This window comes from Columba livia, chromosome 5 (genome assembly GCF_036013475.1).
Source record: "Columba livia isolate bColLiv1 breed racing homer chromosome 5, bColLiv1.pat.W.v2, whole genome shotgun sequence".
In the NCBI taxonomy this organism is placed as follows: Eukaryota; Metazoa; Chordata; class Aves; order Columbiformes; family Columbidae; genus Columba; species Columba livia.
In genome coordinates this window covers 1,699,691-1,722,531 of record NC_088606.1, presented here as the reverse complement: position 1 = coordinate 1,722,531, position 22,841 = coordinate 1,699,691, and the positions used below count along the sequence as shown (strand labels likewise).

The 22,841-nt window shown below is 44.9% G+C and overlaps 1 protein-coding gene across 1 annotated transcript in view; it reads left to right on the top strand.

Moving 5' to 3' along the window:
* The window catches only part of MDGA2 (MAM domain containing glycosylphosphatidylinositol anchor 2), a 299,150-nt gene that overhangs the window by 118,146 nt on the left and 158,163 nt on the right, over positions 1-22,841 (top strand). The window contains exon 2 of the mRNA XM_065063026.1: positions 471-610. Within this exon, the coding sequence (XP_064919098.1) occupies positions 471-610 (140 nt within the window). The remainder of the gene's footprint in view (positions 1-470; positions 611-22,841) is intronic.

Genomic DNA, 22,841 nt, shown 5'->3' with positions numbered 1-22,841 from the left:
CAGGTTGCACATACAAGAAAATTAAAGTGAGTGTTCTGCTTGAACTTAACCTCTGCTCCAACTCCTGATCCCACCGTGACAGCAGCAGGATTTTGGTATCGACTTTGGGAGGAAGTAGCATTGGTCCCACTGCTTCTCCTGTTTAATTTTAATAGTTTAATTAAGACTTCATTTGCATAAGGAGTGTGATACATTTAGAAATATATATAATAAAAAAACCCATAATAATGCAGATTTCATTTGGAAACGGAAACAAAAATAAATGCAGTGCAAATGAGTTTGCAAAGGTTTCATTCAGGGGATTGCTAGGTGTTAATAAATGGGGTGGTAATCTCTTCTGGCGCCGAATATGTGCTGGGTGAGAAGAAGAGTGGAAATGGTGGAAATGCCAGCTCGGGGTGCGTGTGACGTGGGTCGGGGTGGCCCTGGGGTGCAAGTGCTCACCTGGTTTCTCTCTCTGGGTCTTGCAGCCCCCCCCACGGTGCGGATCGTGCACTCGGGCCTGGCCTGCAACATCGAGGAGGAACGCTACTCGGAGAGGGTGTACACCATCCGCGAGGGCGAGACGCTGGAGCTGACCTGCCTGGTCACCGGCCATCCTCGGCCACAGGTGAGTCCCCATCCCTGTCACCCCCGTCCCCCTGCAGGTTGGTTTAACGTTCTGCTAAGGACATTGATGTGGGGTGGGGTGGTAGAGATCAATGCAACAGGCTCCAGGGGGTGGGATTTGCCCAGCTGCTGGTTTCATATTGGGATGTTACAGAAGAAACATCAACGGTAGAAAAGTTCATGGCTTTTTATGAATGGCTGGCTAGGTACATTGTATCTCTGGTGGTGTTTAAAAGATGTTTAGACAAGGTTCTTAGGGATGAGGCTTAGTGCTAGAGTGAGGTTGTGGTTGGACTTGGTGATCCTGAGGGTCTCTTCCAGGTGAAATGATTCTGTGATTAAAATAGAGAAATCACGGAATCCCAGAATGTCAGGGGTTGGAAGGGCCCTGGAAAGCTCATCCAGTGCAATCCCCCCATGGAGCAGGAACACCCAGATGAGGTTACACAGGAAGGTGTCCAGGCGGGTTGGAATGTCTGCACAGAAGGAGACTCCACAACCCCCTGGGCAGCCTGGGCCAGGCTCTGCCACCCTCACCCCCAACAAGCTGCTTCTCAGATTTCAGTGGAACCTCCTGCATTCGAGTTTGTACGCATTGCCACTTGTCCTGTATTGTACTGTAACGTGGCGTCCTGATGTGGATGTTTGAGATCCATGGAGGTTGGTAAAAGGGAAAGGAAAACTACCGTGAGGACAGGGACAGCTGGAGTAAACATTTCACACCAGAGTGAAGAGTTGGAGAGGGGGCACACGAGGGCTCGGGGTGTCTTGCTGTGCGCCTGGGTCTTGGATGTCATTGGAACCACAGAACTGCAGCCCTGCAGAAAACACAAGTTAACCAGAAATAAGTTACCATTTTCCTAGGCCTAACTATCGTACAGCATCACCTTCAAAGCAAAAAAATCTTGTCAACCTGCTCTACGACTGCCCTGCTCTGTCCCCTCATCATCATCCCCCCTTGCCCAGGGTGCCCCACTGACAGGTTATTTTAGGTCAGGACTATATAATGCTTGTGCAAACACGGTGCTTTATTCCCTCTCTGCCCTGCCTTTCCATTTCCATCTCTTCTATGCTCTCTGTTGCCTCTAAGTGGCCACCACCACTTTGTTTTCTGCTGTGTCCTCTCATCTTCGTCTGTTGGCCAACAAGTTGAGTACCGAGAGCCGAGGACACGTGTGTAATGACCTGAGATCCCCACGTTTCACAGTGTAGATATTTGTATGAGATTCTGACCGCTAGAAAACCTCACAAGGGTTTTCTTGGCAAGGTGGTGAATTAAACATCTCCCTTGTACAATTGCATAGGACAGGTGGGAGCTGTGAAGTGCAGGGATCTGCGATCAGAGATGGGGAAAGGGGAGTCACTGGAGACCTCAGGTCTGCAGCCAAGTGATGTTCCTCCCAGGAAGGAAAGATTTGCCCATTCTCTGCTACTTATTCTGTAGCTGTTTCCAATTTAATTAGAAGATTTAAGAATAAAGAAGCTGAAGTTTAACCTGTGCTGGCTCCAGGGAAGGCACAGGTCAGGCTCTGCCTTAGAAAGCTCTACTTTAACTGCACACAGTTGCACTCTCTCAGCTGCAATCGCACATTAAAGCCAGGTTATAAAATGAGCCATTTTTCTTTTGAATTAAGTGATCTCTGTCTGTTCTTTGCCAGGTGAAGAAGAACAAAAAAACCCCACAAAACCTAGCCAAGTGTCTAGATGTTTTGATAACATCCCAAATGAGAACAGCGCTATCTTAAAATCACTGCTGTTCTTATGAAGTTTAGTATTCAGTGCCTCACAAGGTATGAAAACTATTTATTGCCTTGCTATTGTGCTCTCTCCTGTTGCTGGTTGTCCTCTTTGCTTCAACAGGAGGTTGGTGGCTCATGGAACGTTGCTGGGGGTATAAGGGGACGATGCTGGTGGCTCCTTGCTGGAAGAGCCAAGTGAGAGACTCTGACTTGATACACACCATGTTCACAAACTTTTATAATGCTGTTTTAACGAAGCACTGATTGAAGCAGGATTTGTTAGCAGATTTGCTGTGGCACAAGGTGCTGTTCGATGTGGTGGAGATGGGATCTGGCCTGGGCTGGCTGCCTCTTCCACCCACCTCTGAAACAAGTCCCTGTCTCTCAGTGCCTGTTAGTAACGTTGGGTTCATTCTGCCTTCCTGACATTTTCTTATCCAGGCTTATTGAACATCATTTTAAGCCCCAAAGCAGCTGGCTCTAGATGGAGCATTTTTTGGTGTGCAGTATGTTTGAGTGGAAGTAAATATACATTAGTGTGCAGGTGGAAAAGAGCAGGTAGACTGAAACTGGTACTTCAGTGAGCTTCCTTGGAATCATAGAATGGCTTGTGTTGCAGGGACCTTCAAAGCCCATCCAGTGCCCCCCCTGCCATGAGCAGGGACATCTGCACCAGCTCAGGTTGCTCAGAGCCCCGTCCAGCCTGGCCTGGGATGTCTCCAGGGACGGTTCATCCACCACCTCTGTGGCCAACCTGGGCCAGGCTCTCACCACCCTCAGGGACAACAATTTCTTCCTCACGTCTGGCTTGAATCTCCCTTCTTTAGTTTAAAACCATCACCCCATGTCCTATCACAACTGGTCCTGCTCAAAAGTCTGTCTGCATCTTTCTCACGGGCTCCTTTTAAGTCCAGAAAGGCCACAATAAGGTCTCCCTGGAGGTTCTCCAGGCTGAACACCCCAACTCTCTCAGTCTTACCTCATAGAAGAGAAGGTTTCTTCCTCAAACCATCTCCTCCATCTGCTCCAGCAAAGCCGACCCACAGCCTGTGAGCGTTGGTGCAGCCCAAATCCAAGCTCCTCCTCAAACCTGCCCAGAACAGCTTCCCAGCGAGCGGGGATCTACAGGAGGTGTTGTGATCTACAGGAGGTGTTGTGGACCAGCTCTGAAAGGTGCCAGCTCAAACACTAACAGAGCTCATGCTGCTGCTAATTAAAAAATAACCCTCTTAAACCAAAATGTCTTAACAAGAAACCAACCACGTATCTACTGCTTTTTTTTTTTTTTTAATAAAAATATCCATTTTTTCTCATCTGGGGTTCAGGCTGGAGAATTGATTTATCTTCATTTCACCTGTTTATAGATTTTTCGTGGCAGCCGCAGCTCGGTCTGCTCTCTCACGCTCGCTCTCATGTTACAGCTCTCCGAGACTCATCATATTTTTTGCAGATTAATTGCCTGAGACCTGGGGGATGGTTGTGGTGGTCTCAGACGGGTGATTGCAGAGTGAAATACAGGAGGCTTGGCCGGGCTGCGTTTGAACATTAGCCCTTTCATCACCTTCCTATTAAATTTCCATTCAATTTTAAAGCTCCAGAAAGTTTAAAAAAAGGCTAAGACACCATAAGACAGCATAACTTTTTGCATTGCTGTATTTAACCTTTGACATGTAACTGTGGGAGCCACAGCCCTTTGGACTTAGGGATGTGGTTTAGTTCTTGAGTGAGGTTGTGGTTGGGCTTCATGATTGTTAGGGTCTGTTCCAACCAAAATGATTCTATGACTTGTTGCCCACGAAATTTGGCTTCTCTTAAACAAGAACGCCATGGATCTCACCAACCTTGGCGTTGCTTTGGTCAATGGAGCATCTGTGGAAAAGCATCGATGGCGGTGAAGCAGATCAGGGTGGTGTGAAATCAGCAGGATGGCGCTTGATGTTTCCAGCTGTCTGAGAATTATTCTGACCCGCCAATAATTGGGCATTTTAAAGACTGATAGTATTTGTTTTTTATGTGTAGAATTTCTGTATTGAACTTGGTATTATATTGTGTTGGTTTCCCAAGTTCAGATGACCTTCAATATGAGATGGGTTTGAGGGGAAGCATTGGCAGTATTCTTCCCATTCGCCCAGATGGAGGTGGTGAAAATACAGTTTTATCTTTCATCTTTTCTGCAAGCGACCCATCCACATTTTGTGGTAATTGCCAGCATTTTCAGTACTTCAATTTTTTACCGATTTTCGCACAGAAGGTTATTATATTTGGTTTGCAAATTTTATGGAAATTATTTTCAAAATGCTATTTTATCAGACCCTGGGAAGTGAGTTTATAAAATATGTAATTATGTATCTATTCTAAGAATCTTATTCAAGTTGCATGTGTTTCTCAAACTTTTTTCAATTATTGGCATACACAGAAAGTCTGTTTTTTAAATGCTGTAAGAAGTCAGCAACTCTCCCTAGACATATATAAAAACCCCTATTGATGTTTGCTGTATTTCTGACCCCCAAGTCAAGAGTGGCCAGAAAAATGGTTCTTGCTTTGGCCATCACAAGTGATGCCATTAAAGCTAAACACAGGCTGCCAGCTCAACACCTGTGTGGTCCCTGTTGCGTGGAGATGAGAGCTCAATTTTGGGTTTCAAACTCCACAGACCTTGTGCTGGTTGGTTAACGGGGCTTTTGTTCCTGCCCGCCGAGGGCTGGGAGCAGCACTCAAGGGAAAAGATCCTTAAATACATAAGGCTGGTGTTAGTAATTAGCTTTATTTAGTGTCCTTAAAGTGAAACTGTGGTAGTACTGTTTGCAAGCCTTCAATTTTGGGAATAGCATTTAAGAGCGGGTGTGAATGCTAAAGCGGGAAGTTCTTTTCTTGATTTACGCACCGAGTTTGGTAATTGAGCACCTTAATAGCTGGGGGTTTGGAGCTGCAGTTAATTACAGCTGCAAAATTAAATTCTCTTTAAAATCATGGACTCCACAAAGAATTTTGTACTTGTTTTGGGGGCTAATTAGCTGCAGTCACCTGCTTTCCTGATTGTGAGCTCACAGTAGGTCTCCAGAACCATGGAGAGGCAGCTCAAAAGCCAAGTATCTAATGGTTAGCAGAGGAAAATCTCCTGGGAATGTTTCTCCTCTGGGTCCTTCTGCGGTCTCAGCCAGATGGGGCAGCTCAAGAAGCTGAGCCTACAGAAGGACCAAGCTGAGCCCTTTGACCATAGAGGACATCAGGTGGTCTTGTCTGATATTTGTCCGGTCATTGCCTTCTTGTTGGCCTAAAGGAGCGTGGTGGCTCTGTGGCTTAGGGAGGTGACAGCGGGTTGAGGTGATGCCATTGCTGCAAGGGGAGATGGTCCTCAGGGAGGCTCCAAAGGCTCCTCTGTGTGTTCTGTCAGCCTAAGAACCTTTCTCCTCAAGCCCCACCATCCCATGGACCAGCGCCAAGGAGAGGAGACCATGCCAATGCTCTGCTGCAGCCTCCTGCTCCGCAGAACTGCTCTTACCAGCACAGTCTCCATCTCTTCTTCCTTTCTACCTCTGGGAGGAGGAACGAATGGGGTGGTTTTATTTTCTTTCATGTCAGTGCTCCTGCACGCTTTACCAAAGTGCACGTTTATGCCTTTTTGTCTTTCCGAGCATTGCTTTTAACTTTTTGATCAGTCGATGTAGTTCTGCAACAGGCTGATGACTCGTATGCGCTGCCTTGTGATCTGCTCCGAGTCGTGTTGAAGTGACGCTGCTCTATAGGGGCCTCTCTTTGAACACGTGTCTTCAGATTCACTGGCCTCTCACCATACGCCACAAAATCCTGCTTGTGATCGGTTACAGACGGGAGATGGGGAAACTCATGTGTTCAGAGCGGTGGTTGTACTTTCAAACTGGAAACTGGAAACTTTGTTTTACAATTTGTTAAGGTCTAATCGGTATCAATGAGGCTTTTGGGGAGAATAATGTAAGGTTACAGTAATTATTGCAGAACAGAACTGCAAACACACGCTGTTGTTCCCCAAAACTTATCCACACTCATAATTATACAGAAGGCTCTGAGCATCCCAATATATCATTGCATTATGTTATCTGTGCAATGATTGTGTAGCATCTGATGTATCACCACAATTCATAATTTGCAGCATTCTTACACACAGCACTCATCACTTGATCTATTAAATGTGCCATTAGTTGCCATAGAAACTAATTTTCCTTGGTGAAGTTTTTAAACTGCCATATCCATGTTCAGGTGAGGCTAATGGTGGGTGGGCAAATACCAAATACAATCCCTCGGTTTAGATCTTTGAACAAAATTCTGCAAAGCCCTTTGCTGTTTGGGCATAAGGGGAAGGTGACTTTCAGTTAGACTAGTGAGGCTCTCCTGCACAGGCTATGGAGGGATGGAGCTTATTCTGCATTCCTTGGAGGAAGAAATTGTTGGCCCTGAGGGTGGTGAGAGCCTGGCCCAGGTTGGCCAGAGAGGTGGTAGATGAACCATCCCTGGAGACATCCCAGGCCAGGCTGGACGGGGCTCTGAGCAACCTGAGCTAGTGAAGATGTCCCTGCTCATGGCAGGGGGGGTGCTGGATGGGCTTTGGAGGTCCCTTCAACCCAAACCATCCTGTGAATCTGTGCTTGTGGTCTCAGTTTGTGGTGTGCCCAGATGCACCAGTGTCTCGGTTCCAAGAAACCTGGTGCAACTCCAGGAGTCTTTTGCTTGTTTGTCCGTCAATACTGCCCCTCGTTGTGATTTCTGACCTGTAGATTGATTCCCCCCCCCCCCGCCATGTTTGACACTTATTTCTCTTCTCAGAGCAGGGGGAGGGTGGTAGTGATGACACCCAATGGTAGGACAAGGGGCGATGGGTGCAAACTGGAACACAGGAGGTTCCACTGAAATCTGAGAAGCAGCTTGTTGGGGGTGAGGGTGGCAGAGCCTGGCCCAGGCTGCCCAGGGGGGTTGTGGAGTCTCCTTCTCTGCAGACATTCCAACCCGCCTGGACACCTTCCTGTGTAACCTCATCTGGGTGTTCCTGCTCCATGGGGGGATTGCACTGGGTGAGCTTTACAGGGCCCTTCAACCCCTCACATTCTGGGGTTCTGTGATACATCTGCAGGACTCAGCAGAGCTGTGAACTGAGGTGCCATTCTTTAGGAAGAACAGATCTGAGCTGCTCATAGCCTCAACAGCAAAAATGGCATGTAGAGTTTAATTACGGATTTCTTTTAATGCTGAATGATGATGAGAACACACGACTTTTGTAGCTAAATGTGAGCTTTATTGAGTCAAACACTTATGGAGGGTTTTTTCCAGCATAAAATGCAGGCTAATTTAGTCATGAGTCAGGCTGGATTTTGTCAGGTGTTCACTGAACATTTGTAAAGTCTTCCCATGAACTGAGGAGTGTCATATGGAATCATCATCAATTTTCCTAACAAGAACACAATTATTGTAATAAGGCTGTGCAGAATGCGGTAGGAGAACAGCTGTTCCCGTGTAAGTAACCCCCTCCCACAAATCACTTCCTTTGGCCACATCAGCAGTTAATAAGAATCCCTATCAATTAAAATAGGAAATGTAGCACTCGCTTTACTTCAGAGCAGCCTTTTATGCTTCAAGGAGAACATCACGTGTGGGGTTTTTTGTTTGTTTATGCAAAATGCTGCTTTTTGTATTTTAATAGACGGAGTGCCGGAAAATGTTAATTCTTTGTGCACTGTAATAAGGTGAAGGTGGGATTCTGTTCTGAAACGTTAGAGAAGGCTCCGCTAATCACACTGAGTAATTAAGGTGGTATGCATTTTAAATACCAAAGGTGTTTCTATAACGTGCTGCAGTTACATGTGTCTGTTGATGGAGATACGGCACTGCTTGGCGAGGAGCTCATTTGCTGGAGCTGGAAGGAGATGAGTGAAGCACTGAATGGTATTAATACCAATTAATTAATACAAATCCACCGCCTGTCACCTCCAAATGCTCATGGACCGGGGTTTTGCAATGCTTACTGATATCCTGATGGACCATGGGTGTTTGAAAAGGTGCGTTTGCTTGCTTCTGGACCTCATTTATTGATATTGTTAATAAATATGTATCTTTTCTCAATAGTAAATCTTGCATAGACTCAGCTGTGGGAGGAAGAGCTTTCCTGAGGACGACTGTGGGAGCTTTGAAGGAAGAACAGGCAGAGGTGGTAAAAGCAGTGAGGAAGGAGGATGTGTGGAGATGCTGAGACCCAGCTGTTTCTGTTGATGATAGAATTGATGGTGAAGGCTATAAGAATTTAGACTTCCAAGAAGCAATCCAGGAGAAAACACAAACCACCCCAAAACCTCTGTTGGATGTGGAGTCCTTGCCTAGCGGCAGTCTAATCCTAAAACCTCACAGTTAAATGGTGATCAATAAAAGGGTGTTGTGGAGTTGTCCTGGTTTAGTGGCAGTTGTAGCCTCTTCTCTGTGGAGCACAGAACTTTTTGGGCAGCAGTAATGAGGAAGGTCCAGCATCCTTCCCGTCCATCATCCCCTTGGCATGCAGGTTTTCACCGTGACCCTGAGCTGGATGCTGTGGTTGGGGCCATCACGATGGCTGGTGACCTTCCTTGGGCTTTCATCCTCAGGATGGCAACAATCATGTTCCCTCTGTAACTTGAAACGTAATATTGTCTTGAACAACACCATATTGCTATGGTACCACCATCATATGCTGCAAACAGCACATGGTCCCATGGAACGTGATGTGAATGTGTCACTGAAAGAAGTGTAAAGCCGTGTGATGATAATTGAGCCCATCGCCTGTAGGAAGCTGGATTAGGAGACACATACTTTGCAAGCTAATTAAAATAAAATGGAATTCTTCAGTTGCTTTATTCAGAATAATCCGAGCAGTCGTATCCTGCTGATTCTCCTGGCTCCAGGAGGCTGCTGCCTCTCGGCAAGGAAAACGTTTGCAGGTTTCTAAAATGGGCTCAGAAGTGGTGGGGAAAGAGGTCGACTTAAATCACGATAAACGCAGCATCAGGGCAAGCGAAGTGTGTGTTTCAGTCACAGTCTCTCCGTTAGAGAATGTTGAGCCTTGGCCTGCGCAAGCATCAGCAATCACCAAAATGAGACTATCAGAGGATCACGTAGAGCTGGGAATGACATCCAGGGTGGTGATTTTTACCGTACCAGCCTCATATTGACCCTTGTGAAAGCTTAAAAGCTGCCAGAAATCCCTTACAGAAACTTTCCAATGAACGCAGAGCACGGATCTCCCATCATCGGAAGGAAAACAGCAATATTGTCTCATTTTCTGAAATATGGATGCTTCTCTGAACAGATTGTATCCATCTTCTCCCCTTCCTCTGCATTTTCCCAATCTGTGCTCTCTGGTCTTTGATTTCTGTCTGTCTGTTGTCAGCTTTTGTTTTCCTTTTGTTCTGGTGGTTGTTAAAAGGTAGGACGGTGACTGAAAGGCTGCAGAAGTGGCTTTTTTTCCCAACGCGGATGAATGTGCTGGTCTCATAATAAAAAAGGGGGTGCGTGGTTTGGGGATGAGGTCTGTTGCTGTGAGCTCTTGCTGAAAAATAACATATTTCATGAGTGAAGAGATTATTAAATAACACAGGGAAATGTGCAGCACGTGCAGATCTGCTGGGGCTGAAGCAGAAGTACGTTCTGGTTGCTGGTCTGTGGAAAGGCATCTCCTAAAGAAACACTTGAAGGTGCTTTTCATGGAGCAGAATAGGGAATCGTTCCTATTGCTGTGTACATAGTGAAAGATGTTTTCCTACATCTGCCAATAAAACCTCAGAGCGGTGAGCTCCTCATATTTCTTTTCCTAGGGTTCTTGGTTGGAAACCACATTTGTTTTGCTGTTCATTTGTGTTCTTCTCCAAAAACAATTAGATCCAAAAGTCCAAACATACGTTAGTGCTTCTGAGAAGGTGTGGTGTGTAGTGTGGAGGGTGTTGGTCTCTTCTCCCAAGTAACATACAATAGCATGATAGGAAATGGCCTCAAGTTGTGCCGGAGAAGGTTCAGATTGGATATTGCGAGCAATTTCTTTATGGAGAAGCTTGTCAGGTGTTGTAACAGGCAGCCCAGGGCAGTGCTGGAGTCACCATCCCTGGAGGGCTGGACAGAGATGAGGTTCTCAGGGACAGGGGGCAGTGCCAGGGGTAGGTTAATGATTGAACTCAATGATCTTGAGGGTCTCTTCCAACCAAAGTGACTCTGACTACAAACTTGATGCTGGTGCCTTCTACACTTCACTCCACAGTTTGTATCTGGAGCTGATGCCCTTCACGTGGAGGTTTCTGTAACACCAGCATGAGCTTCCATGACTGACAGTTCAGTTGTTGAACATCAGAGACTTGGTAGTTCTTCCAAGCTGCTGCCTTATATCCCACTAAATTCAGAGAGCAGAGGGAAGATGGTTCTGCAACACCATGATTCTCTGTGCAGTGAAGTTACTGTCTTGTGTTCTATGTATCTGGTTGGTCTTGAAGACAGAGCTGTCACAGCAATGGCTTATGGCACCTGAGGAACAGGAGCAAAACCCTCATCTCCTGAGGCAGGTCCTTCACAGAATCCCAGAATGTCAGGGGTTGGAAGGGCCCTGGAAAGCTCATGCAGTGCAATCCCCCCATGGAGCAGGAACACCCAGATGAGGGTACACAGGAAGGTGTCCAGGCGGGTTGGAATGTCTGCACAGAAGGAGACTCCACAACCTCCCTGGGCAGCCTGGGCCAGGCTCTGCCACCCTCACCCTGAACAAGTTTTTCTCAAATTTAAGTGAAACCTCTTGTGTTCTAGGTTAAACCTATTGCTCCTTGTCCTACTGTTGGTTGTCACAAGAAGAGCCTGGCCCCATCCTCCTGACACTCCCCCTTTCCATATTGATCCCCAGGAATGAGTCCCCCCTCAGTCTCCTCTTGTCCAGCTCCAGAGCCCCAGCTCCCTCAGCCTTTCCTCACACGGGAGATGCTCCACTCCCTTCAGCATCTTGGTGGCTGCGCTGGACTCTCTCCAGCAGTTCCCTGTCCTGCTGGAACTGAGGGGCCAGATGGTTGCTTTTGCATTTTGAAGAAATAAATGCTACTCACAAACCTCGTGCACCTGAGGTGTTTGATGGTGACAGTTTGAACAAGTTGGGTTGTTTCTGGTCGGACCGTTGAAACAACCCTCCTGTCGTTGTTCTCTGGATGCTTTGCAGGGCACGAGTGAGTTTTTGGGCTGGAAAAAACAGGTGCCTTTTGCTGAGGGGCTGCTCTGTGGTTTGTTCCCAAGAGGTGCTGAAGAGATCTTGTTCTATTGTGTTTGGGTTCTCCCTCCACCCCCCAAGCTTTTGGAGTCAGCTTAGGCACATGTGGGGCTTTATTTGTTTGGTTGGTTTTGATAACTGTTCTGTGTGTTAGAAAAAGCAAGAAATCTGAACTTCAAGAGAAGTTGAGCTTTAAATAAGCTTAACTATTTAATCTACGTGTAAATGTTTGCCTTCCTAACCAAAAGCAATTAAAAAGAAGACTCAGCTGTCTCTGTACTAATTCATTTGGTACGTGGCAATTATTTGTTCTGGCACTGTACTACAGCTGCCGAAATAAAGCTGAACGGAACTAAAAAATGTGACTTTTCGGACAAGTACAGGTACATTGGTTGTTGTAGAGGTAGCTATAAAAAGTACAAGGAGCTTTAAAACCCCTTTTTAGGGTGCAACAGCATCTCCATCAGAACGAGCAGGAACAACCTGCGTGTTTTGTTCTGTATTACGTTTTTCTGAGTGGGCCGTTATTCTTCATAAGGGCAATTGAATGTTTAGACTCTAAACAACAAGTATTGTCCAGATTATTCTTATTAGTGTGTTTTTTCTTCTTTGTATGTAAAAATCTCGTTACACCGGGTGACTCTTTGCTCTTTAGTTTTGAGTGGTTTGACTCATTCTACCTCTGCTTCAAAGGTACAACCTTGGCACAGTCTTGATAGGTCCTTATAAATACTGATAGCAACATTATAGGCTGGATCCTCTTTCTCTGGCACATTTCAGGCTCCAGGAGATAAAAATAACAAGTGTGATTTTTATTTTTCCCCTCCTTGTGTGTCTATCAATCAAAATGATAAAGATATTTATGACTTGCACGTTTTAATGGTGTAATTATATCTAATCATATGTTCAAATGATTCCACATATGAACACTAATTACGTAATTGAAGACAATTATGCTAACTAGGTAAATACATAATTAACTAAAAATCTCTTGTAAAATCAAGGAAATTTGTACAACAGCCAAAGTAAGTGAAATGACAATAAAAACCAAAGAACCCTTTAGGCTGACAACTCCAAGAGCCAAGTGCATGGTTGGAGAAGACCTGGTCGTGTCAATTCTGGTGAGCTGCAGTTTAGCTCAGCTGCTTCTTCTGTTTTGTAGTCTCCTTGTAAAAGGAAAGTGGATCTTAAAGCAAAAAGCTGTAGCTGTGTTTGTCTGGCAATGGTTTTTCTGGTTTTGGTGGTTCATTGGATTGTGGGAATTGTGTTGTTTGTGGGTTCTTAATATCCAAGAAAGAGAAAGCTCAAAGCTCGTTAGTTTGTTCCTACTTCAATGCAACAGTGCAACCATAATACAGGAAGAACAAGCTCATTAAAGCCTCATCACCAGCCCCTGCAATGCGCTTTGTCCGGACACACCAGCTTGCCTTGCACAGCCTTTCCCACTGCAAAAATGGGTTAAATCTCGTACAGCAGAAATGTGGTGAGATGGCCAGAGCCTCAGGAAACGCCCCCCTGGTGCAGAGGAGCGTTTGGGGATGGATCACCACTGTGTACGGGCAGTGCTGAGTTAGTGGCTGTAGCCCCTTTTCCCTGTGCTATCAACTTTTCAAGTTTTATACATTCCATAATTTGAAGCTATCTTCATTTCCCTTTGGAAATCATCTCCGTTCTCTGTTGCTTAATAATGCCATGATTTCCTTAGCCTTTACAAGTCTGCTCCCGTAATCCTAACCTGATATTTCTAGTTGTAAGCTGAACCAGGTTTGGGTTGGGTGGTTTTTTTAATGTCTATTTGCAGTTCTTCGTGTGGGAACTGTGCCCGGATCCCTTTCCTTGGCACTCGTGGGAGTCATTTAAAGGTGTGCCAGGAAAGCTCAACAAGACATGAATGATGCTATTTGTGATCACTGGGTGGTTTTTTTTGGGTGTATTTTCTTCTGGTTGGGTTCTGAATTGGAAATAAGCTAAAACCTCAGAGTCAGTAGGATTCAAAGACAGGCTCGGTTTCTTTTCTCTGAGCAAAGGTCTTGCAGAACCTTTCTCAGCTCTGCAGGGCTGAAGAGACTCAGACTGTCTCCAGTGTTGTTTAGTATTGTTTTAGACTTTCTTGCTGTCCAAAGGAGACTTGGCCACTTCATCCCCTGAAGCAAAGAAAATAGAGTGTACACAGAAGCAAAAAAAGTGCCTACAGAGGTGGGGTTTGGTGTCACTGGCACTTTCAAGAAATAACCAGGATTTTCCATCCTGGCTGAGCCCGGATGTCCTTTGTCCCATCTCCTGTCCAGCACTTGGACCATACAGGTATTACATGATGTGCTTAATTGTCCACCGATCTCTGATGTTTAGGGATTGCCTGAGGAATAGGGTTGAATCTGATGACTTTAGTAACAAGATAAGGATAGATTTAGTCCATATGAATGAATATTCTCTGTTTGGAATCAGTTAAGACCCCCTGGGCTTCGTGTCATTGTGATGTTTAATAGTTTGTGACTCCTGGTTACACAACACAATTATACGTTGTATTTTGAAAGACAAAAAAAAAAAGTGTTCTGTTGAAAGAAAAAAACATGCAGTTTGGATAATTTCAGTGTATGCTTCCGATTTTTTTGTTCTTTAATTTTGTTATTTGGGCTGGATGCAGTATGTGTGACTTGTGCTCAGCAGCTGCTGATCTTTCCTGGCCCCAAGTCCTGTTGGTAACGTTTCATCCCCAGCTGCCGTCTCAGCCGAGCTGCCAACTCTCCCTTGTCAATGTTTCCTCTCTTTTCCCTTTTTCTCCCTCTTTCCTCCCTTCCCAGCTCTCCAAGCAAAATCAAATGTCATCTCCGTTCTTTGTCATCGCGGCTGAGAACGCGTTAAATCTCAGCATCTCACTCTCCTTTTTAGCTCAATGAGGCCGCGAGGTGTAATTCAGCGTGTCCGAGCGGTGGTTCCTGGGGAAGGAAGATAAAGTACAGCTGATGTTGCTGGATCACTGAGATTTAGAGTTTAATTCAGAAAGATGTCTGGAAATCAGGCAGGTGCGCATCTCCAGGTCTCAGAGGGACGCAGCACGGGCTGTGCTGGAGGAAATGCTGATAAAGTCCAGTGCGAATGGAAAAGCAGAGCCGGGTGGTCACCAGCTTTCAATACTTAGAAGGGGTTTTTCTCAGAGCCTCTTTGTGCACCAATTCTGCTGCCACTGCTGTTTGAAGTCCAGCGTTATTTTTCCAGGTTATGTTTTATGAAGTTTTTAAAATGGGAACTAGTTTAAGTAAACGGACCGATATTGCATGGCGGGAAATCAATAACCTCGGTGCTATTTGCAGAAGACAACGTAGTGGAAAAAGAGCCATTTAATGCTGGCGTTTTATGATGTTCAGTTAACTGGATTTGATTTGTTGGAGCAGAGGTGGGCCAGAAGCGTGCCGAGGTTATTGTTGGGTGCAGGATGCGGTAGCACTGGCATTTCTGCTGCTGCATGCACGAGCTTTGCAGGAGCACAAAGTTAAGCATCCACAAAACTTTGTATGGGAACCCTTGGAAGTACAAGTGTGTTCTGGAAACAAACTCATGGGTTTCAATTTGTCTTTTAATTTTGCAAATTTATTCATATTTTACTTTCACACAGAAGGAAAACAAGTGAGTTTTTCTCTCTATTGATGGCTCAGCTGTTGGCGGCTAAAAGTACATAGGTCCCAGCCTTGTCACGTTCGCCATCTGTGCAGAAATAGCAACCGCTGCTTTTGTTTTCTCATTTACAGACACATTTCTTGTCAGTCAGTTTAAAAGCACGTCTGCCCAAAAATATATCCTATAGTGATTGTTGCTGGAATTATTCAAGATGCGTATCACCCAAAGATCGGAAGAGAAACGTTTTCTTCTGTCTACATCAGTTCACGTGTTAAGTCTCTGGCAGCGTTTTGGGTGTGAAGCTGTTTCTCTTGAATATTCTGTTTTTCCCCGGGGTCTTGCAGGGGAATGAAATGGGGAGAGATGGAGAGAATGAGAAGCAGAAGTAATATCTGAAAGGATTGTTATCAAGGGAAAAAAGCATCAGTTTTGAGCTGCCTGGATTTCAAGATGGTTTTGTCACTTCGAAACATGATTCTATTATAAAGAGTGACTTTAAAGTAGAGAAATCCTGTTTGGCAGCCACTTTTTGCTGTCTGTTTAGACTCCAGTCTTCGAGTTTAATGACAGAAACACATTTTCATCCCTTTTTGCTCTTGGAGGAGACAAGTAGTTCTGGGAATGGGGGAGCTGGTGGTTCTGGTTTCCTGCTGCTCCTTGTGCTCTGGTTGAAGAGAAGCTCCTCAGATCTCCGTCCTCCTCATAGAATCATTGAATCCTTTTGGTTGGAAGAGATCCTCAAGATTATTGAATCCAACTGTAACGTAGCTGTGGTACTAACTCCTCTCACATCTTCACCCATGAACTCAATGAAGGCATCACCCAGGGCACCAGGAGGTGAGGTTTGTGCTGTGGCAAGGCAAATTTGGGTAAAGCTAAGCTCTGGAAGGTTGCATGGGGAAGACCAGCAGCTACGTAAGGCTCTTTGCTTGCAAAACTGGCCTAGAAAGGCTTGTTTAGGGTACGGTTGGGTATGTATGTCTTTGGATGCTATGAGAACAGTGCATCTGTTGCAGTTGTGGAGGAGTGCTGGAGACGTCCAGCCCCAGGTGATGCTTTGGGCCATAGAGCTGGTTCCTGGTGCTGAGCACCGGATTTCACATCCCCGCACTGCTGGCTATAAGCGCAATGTCTTGGACAGAAGATATTTTGCATAAACATCTTAGTCTTAGCAAACGGAAAGTGATTTCTAACCCATTTTATTGCTGCATTATCCCTGCCTTTTATGTTGAAAATGGATCCACTATTGAATTTCAGACCCTTGTGGATGATTGAAAGGTGTTGGTTGCTTTTCCCTGACTTTTCCTTTCATACTGCAAATGTGCTGAGCTCATCACTTGTGCTCTGCAGCAAGTTTCTGTTACTTTAATGAGTTCTGTGGGTTTTCTTTGTACCCTTGCCAGTCCTTCCCCATCTTCCTGGGGTATAACCTGCAGAATGGGACTATCGCCTTAGACTTGATTCCAAGAGCGGTTGCAGGAGCTTCAGGCAGAGACAATATACAATTCCTAATCTATCTGATTATTTTCAGCTTTATACAACCAAAAAAGAACTATGATTTAGATTGGCCCACAAGGCAAATAAGAGTCTAGATGTGGATTTTACAGGTTCTCTGATGGTCTCAGCACCAACCTCAGTTCTGTGCTGGTCTCAGTAGCTACAAGACACAAACCATCTTGTATTTATTTTCTTTAAACCGTTTAAGGACTATAGTGAATTAATTTCCTTGCATTTAAGTTATGAGGATGTTTGTGGTTTAACAGGGTGTAGCAACCTTGGAAAGCCACCAGAAAAATTAATACGTAGAAATTCAAATGATGCTATGGCTGCTTCATTCTGCCTTTAAATTATGTTCTGTATTATGAAAGTGAAGAGTCGTGTTTCATTTTGAAACACATGAATGCTGCTGAATTCAAAAACCTGAGAGAATAATAGAAATACAACATTCATAGATATTTGGATCGTTTCATGAAACTTACTGAATAATTTAATTAGTGGGCAGTAAATAATTTCCTGTTGGGCAGGCACAACCATGTAGGTCCTGCAGCTATTGACCATTTTAAAATCGTACTGACTTCAGTAGTAAAAAGGCTCCATGAAATTCATTGAGCGCAGTCCTTCCCACTTAACTCTAGAGAAGGTGTTTTCCTGCCATGCAGAATGGAAATAAACCCTCCAGCCTTCAGTGAGGTATTCATAGTAAAATGCGTATTGATCATTCAATAGAAAAGTGCTGATTTTTTGAAGCAGTGAAACATCTGAAAGTCATAAAGAAAAGCATTATAGTCAAACTAGGATAAATTGCTGCAATTAATCATTTAGCAGGTTACTCAAAGGTGTTTTGAGAAAGTACATATGGACGTTTCCCCAGCCGCTGCATCTTCATAAAGAAACCCAGACCGGTTCAACTAAGATGCTGTAGGGGAAGGATCTGAAGCTATGGCTGTTTCACCAATGTACCTAATGATCGCAATATTCTTTTCCTCGGGATCCAGTCATTAATTTCCTCCTAAATTAGTCAGTGATCACTTAAAGCTTCTTCACTTATATTGAGATAGTCTTTATGTTTTCAGCCTTTGAGCATAAGAAGTTCTCCCTCTGCATTTCTAAAGACAAATTCTTAATTCCTGGTATTTGGTACTTTTAGACCCATGTGGTGCCTGATTTTTCAAGAGTTTTGATGACACCATGTACAAGTCCAGGGGGAACAACTAAGACACGAGCCTTTTAAACTTATGAGCAGTGAAGTAACCTTTGCTACCTTGAAGCTGTAGTACTGGGGAGATTGTGCTTAAAAATGTAGGTTTTGTTGAGGAAAAACTCTCTGAGAGTCTCATGGACAAATAACCTGAAAGAGCAAAACCATATGAAATCTGTTCTTTTTTGGGGGGCACATCTGTAGCTAAACCACTTCCTTCCCTCGCTCCACCATGCTGGTCTGGATGGCCCCATCCCTGTGTGTGAGATGGAGTTTGCTCTACCAGCTCATGGACTCTGAGCCATGGTGTGGAAAAGGTCCACAGGTGCCTTTGCAGCATTTGTAGGGAGTAAATGAATGCCAGCTCCAAAGGGAAATGTATGGCAAATGTATGTAGGACTTGGATTTGTTGAGAGCTTTGGTCTTTTTTTGAGGTGGTTATTCTGTTCCTTCACATCTGGGAGATTCCTATTAGTGCCAATAGGAATTAAAACAAGTTTAGTCAGTTCGCACTGACTTTGGGATGCTGAGTTACACCAGTGGGGCTTGGGTACCTCTTGGGTACCTCTTGGGTTTATGTATAATATAGGTATAATTATTCTTGCAGAAGTGCAGGAAGTTCAGAGATGAAGGAATAGTCAACTTAATATAGTATTTCTCACATTATCAGGTGTTGAGGTCTTCAGTTATTCTTCTTGACCCTTTCATTTCTTGCAAGTTATCATTTTAGAGTCACAAGACTCCTCCATCCATCATGGTCCTTCATCATCATGGTCTTCATCCATAGCCTCCAAACACAGTGTTGCTCTGACTGCTGTGTTTTGGGCTAAAGGGAACTGTGAACAAAGCGCTGAAGTTGTTCTGCTTGATTCCTTATAATTTTGTGGTTTTAACGCTGTTTTTCTCTGTAATTAATAACCACTTTTTTTTTGCTCTGTTAGAGAATAAAAGACAGTCTCTTTTCTCCTATGTGTTATAGCAAACAAGCTGGAAAATAACAATTTCTCTGTGATCTCTGGCACTGCATCAGAACTGATCACATCCTGCATGTTAACAGTTGCTGTCACAGGCTGCTCTTAGTGAGATGAGGAAAAAACTGCGCTTTTGCATGGCAGCCCACTGAAGCATGAGCGTGTGTGCGAACAGAAGCACACAAGCCGTCCCATCAAGGCAAGAGCATCAGTCACCTGCCTGTTTCTGTGGCCCGAGGAGGCTGCCCAGTGTTCTTCCTTGTGTTTCTGGGAGGTATGAGCAGTTTTGGCACAGACCGTTTAAAACCAGCGTTCCCAGGTGCCTGCACCCCAGCCACTGTGAACTTGAAGAAATACATTTGGAAACCAAAGACTCTGCAGTTGGTTTTGCACTGATAACAGCTTCCTAGCCCTGTCCAAACCAGAGAGTCATTGATTTTGACAGTCAGCAGGGCTTACTTTGCATTGACAAATAATATTCCATGTAAGAACTTGTGAATAATGAACCATATTTTTACCTAAAGCCATTTTCAAGCCCAATGTTTTGGATATTATCATATGAAATAAATAGGACGAGAATTTTTTATACCCCTGTTGCATATTGGTAGCCTGTAGCAATATGTATTCCAATAACAATGGATGCTTTGGACCCTCCGTCTCATGGCTTGTGCTGCATCACATTGCCTCTGCTTTACTAAACATCAAAGTGCATCTTCCCCCCCCACCTTTAAATTTAGTGATGGGGCAGCTAATCCTGTAATTTAGCCATGTGAATTATTTCCCTTCTCGTACGGTGAGCGTGGCCTGATGAACACATGGCACATTTCCTAGAGTCAACGTATTGTTGCAAAGATTGGATATTAGGAACAATTTATTCCCCAAAGGGCTGTTGGGCAGTGGAACAGGCTGCCCAGGACAGTGCTGGAGTCACCATCCCTGGAGAGGTTTAAAAGGCGTTTAGAGGAGGCTCTTAGGGACATGGTTTAGTGCCAGAGTTGGGTTATGGTTGGACCTGATGATCCTGAGGGTCTCTTCCAACTGAAATGATTGTCTGATTCTATGACAGTGTGTGTAAGGTGGTGTCCTGCAGAGCAGCGGTGGTTGAGCTCAGTGCTGTATCTCCTGTCTTGTGGGCATGGTGCAGGAATACCTGTGATTTGGTTTAGGTGGACATGGGAAGGATATTTAAAAACCCTTGGAGGTGTAAATTTGATTTGACTGTCCCATGAACCGTCAAAAGGCCGCGCAGAAGCGTTTGCATGGACTCCAGTGAGAGGGCACCCATGGAGACGAGGAGCTGCTGGAGTCACCCGGTGATGGTTTTTGTGCCAAGGATGTTGAGCAGTTCGGTGGAAATCCCCGGCAGTCCCACCGTGCTGGTTTACATCTGCTTTACACTCATTTGCCTCTGGGACTTGCAGGAAAGAGGGAGGAGCTCAGTGAAAAAAGGATATTTTGGCTCAAAGTATGTTCCAGTTATTGCATGTCTGTGTGAATGGTCTCTCCTGGTGTCAGACAATGAAAACTTGGATCCAATGTACTCTTCTGGGCTTTTTTCTTTATGTGGTGGGTTTTTATTGGTGTAGTTTTTGTTTTGTTTTGTTTTCAGAGTTTTTAGGAATCTTTATTTTTTAAGTGAGAGGGTAGGAACAGGGTATTGGAACTTCAAATATGAGTTGGAGGCAAGTTATAGAAGACTTTTAAATATATGGTGTAGTTTCTTATGACATCTGGCTTGTTATCAAACAGAGCAGCATATGGAGATCTCCTGTGGACTATGGCTAGACCCCCATTTAAAACGGACTTGGGTGCATCTCGCCAGGGCACTGAGGTCTGGGTGTATCCTCTGAATAGATGGAAGAGGTCAGGGGAGATGCATGTGCTCCAAACAGCTTCCGATAGTCTCCTTAACTGAAGGAGTAGGAGTCTCTTTATTCTGAGCCAAAAAGGGTCTTTTGTGTTGTATGTATTGAGGAACCTGGGGGGGTTCATCTGGAGAACAGGAGCTGAGGGGAGACCTTCTGATCTCTGAACTGCCTGAAAGGAGCTTGGAGCCAGGGGGGTTGGGCTCTGCTCCCCAGGAACAAGTGCCAGGAGCAGAGGAAACGGCCTCAAGTTGCGCCAGGGGAGGGTGAGGTTGGATGTGGGGAACAATTTCTTCCCCAAAGGGCTGTGGGGCATTGGAACAGGCTGCCCAGGGCAGTGCTGGAGTCACCATCCCCAGGGGGTTGGACAGACGGATATGAGGTTCTCAGGACATGGGGCAGTGCCAGGGGTGGGTTAACGGTTGAACTCAATGAACTTGAGGGGCTCTTCCAACCAAAGTGATTCTGTGATTCCATGTCCTCAGTGCCCTTCTTGCCTTCAGTAGCTGCTGCCCCAGCCGTAAGTGTCTGATGTCTTTAGGCACGAAGAAGTGTTCCATCACATACCAGTCAAGTTGCAGAAAGACCTTTTCCGGCTCTTTGCATATAAGGGGGGGGACTGTAGTCTGAGGATTTGGGGATTACAGGGGTGATGGGGAGGTTCTCACCTCTGGGTCAGAGGGCAGCGGTTCCCACCCCCAGTGCAGGCACTAAGTACGTTCTGAGGAATGTGTATTTCCTTCAAATTGCTGTGCGATGCAGATCAGTGTCGTGGGATAAGGATTGTGGGATTGTCAAAAGCGCATTTTCCACCATCTATTTGCACAAAAGAAAAAAATCAGTTCCATTGTAAAGTGGTTCGTGGGCGTTTGTGGGGTTTTTTTTTGTGCTTTTTTGGGTGTGTGTTTGGTTGGCTTGTTTTTTGGAGGCGGGGGATGGTTGTTGGTAGGTTTTGTTTCAAACAAGCCAAATGTTGTATATTCAGAGTAAAAGATACTGTGATGTTTATGGGCTTAGGCAAAGCTGGCATTTTAAGTAGAAGCATTTCATTTTTGTAGCATCAAAGCTGAATCTTTTTCTCACTGTTTTTGGGCATGAGTACTTTGAAACTGAGAAAAGTGCGGCAAAATGTTCTGAGGTTCTTTTTACATCTAAAGCGTAAAGTCTGACTTGTACTGAAGCTGCAGGAAGAGTCACTGAGCACTGAGGCTGTGGGGTGAAATATGACCGCGTGTCTCAGGGCGTCTGCTCAAGCCAATAAAATACTGTCAAATATATTGATGCCGAGAGAAATTACGGTCATATACAAATCAGACAAGTACATAGGTCATGGTATGGCTAGACAGGTCGTAACTTACTCATTTTTAAAAATGGAATAATTTTAATTGCATAGTTCATAAATAATTTTCACTTCTGCATATTTTTTGTGATAAAAAGGAAAAGGAAAGAAAAAAAAAGGAAAATAAAGAGATATTTGATGACGAAAGACCATAATTGTATGGCAGAGTGATGACAATACACGGGTGGGATTCCCAAATGTGCAGTGGAGTGAGTACTTTGGAAAACTGCATCCTTAGGAGGCCGCAGGTGCATATCTGTGCAACGAATTAAGGTTTATTAGTGCAATTTGTGCACACAGCGATGTGCAGACTGAACTTTTTAATTAAAAACTTTGCGTTACAAGCAAGAATGGCTTTGAGTTCTCGGTGGAACAGAATGTATTGACTTGCCATGTTATCAAGGCTCCCTGAGCAGACAAGCATCTGGGCAAGCAACTGCTTTGTGCAAAGTTACTTTGAAACTATTGGAGGATCTGAAATACGTGAATGCACATTCTCATGTTTTGTGTGTGTTGTTTTGTTTTGTTTGTTTGTTAAATAAAAAGCTCGCAATCGAGAGGCTTTCCGAATTCTCCGCCATAAAGCGTGGAGGCTGTTTTTGGATATGAGGCTGATACCTGCAAGGGTATCACACAACCCATGGTCCATATTTGCCACTGCTCACCACCTTGAAAGTGGGACAGTGTCAGTGGTGCGGCAGCCGCTGCGCTGAAGGTCCCTGTGTTGAGCGGAGATGGGGACTTGGGCACCACAGCCTTGAGGTGCTCCATTCCTG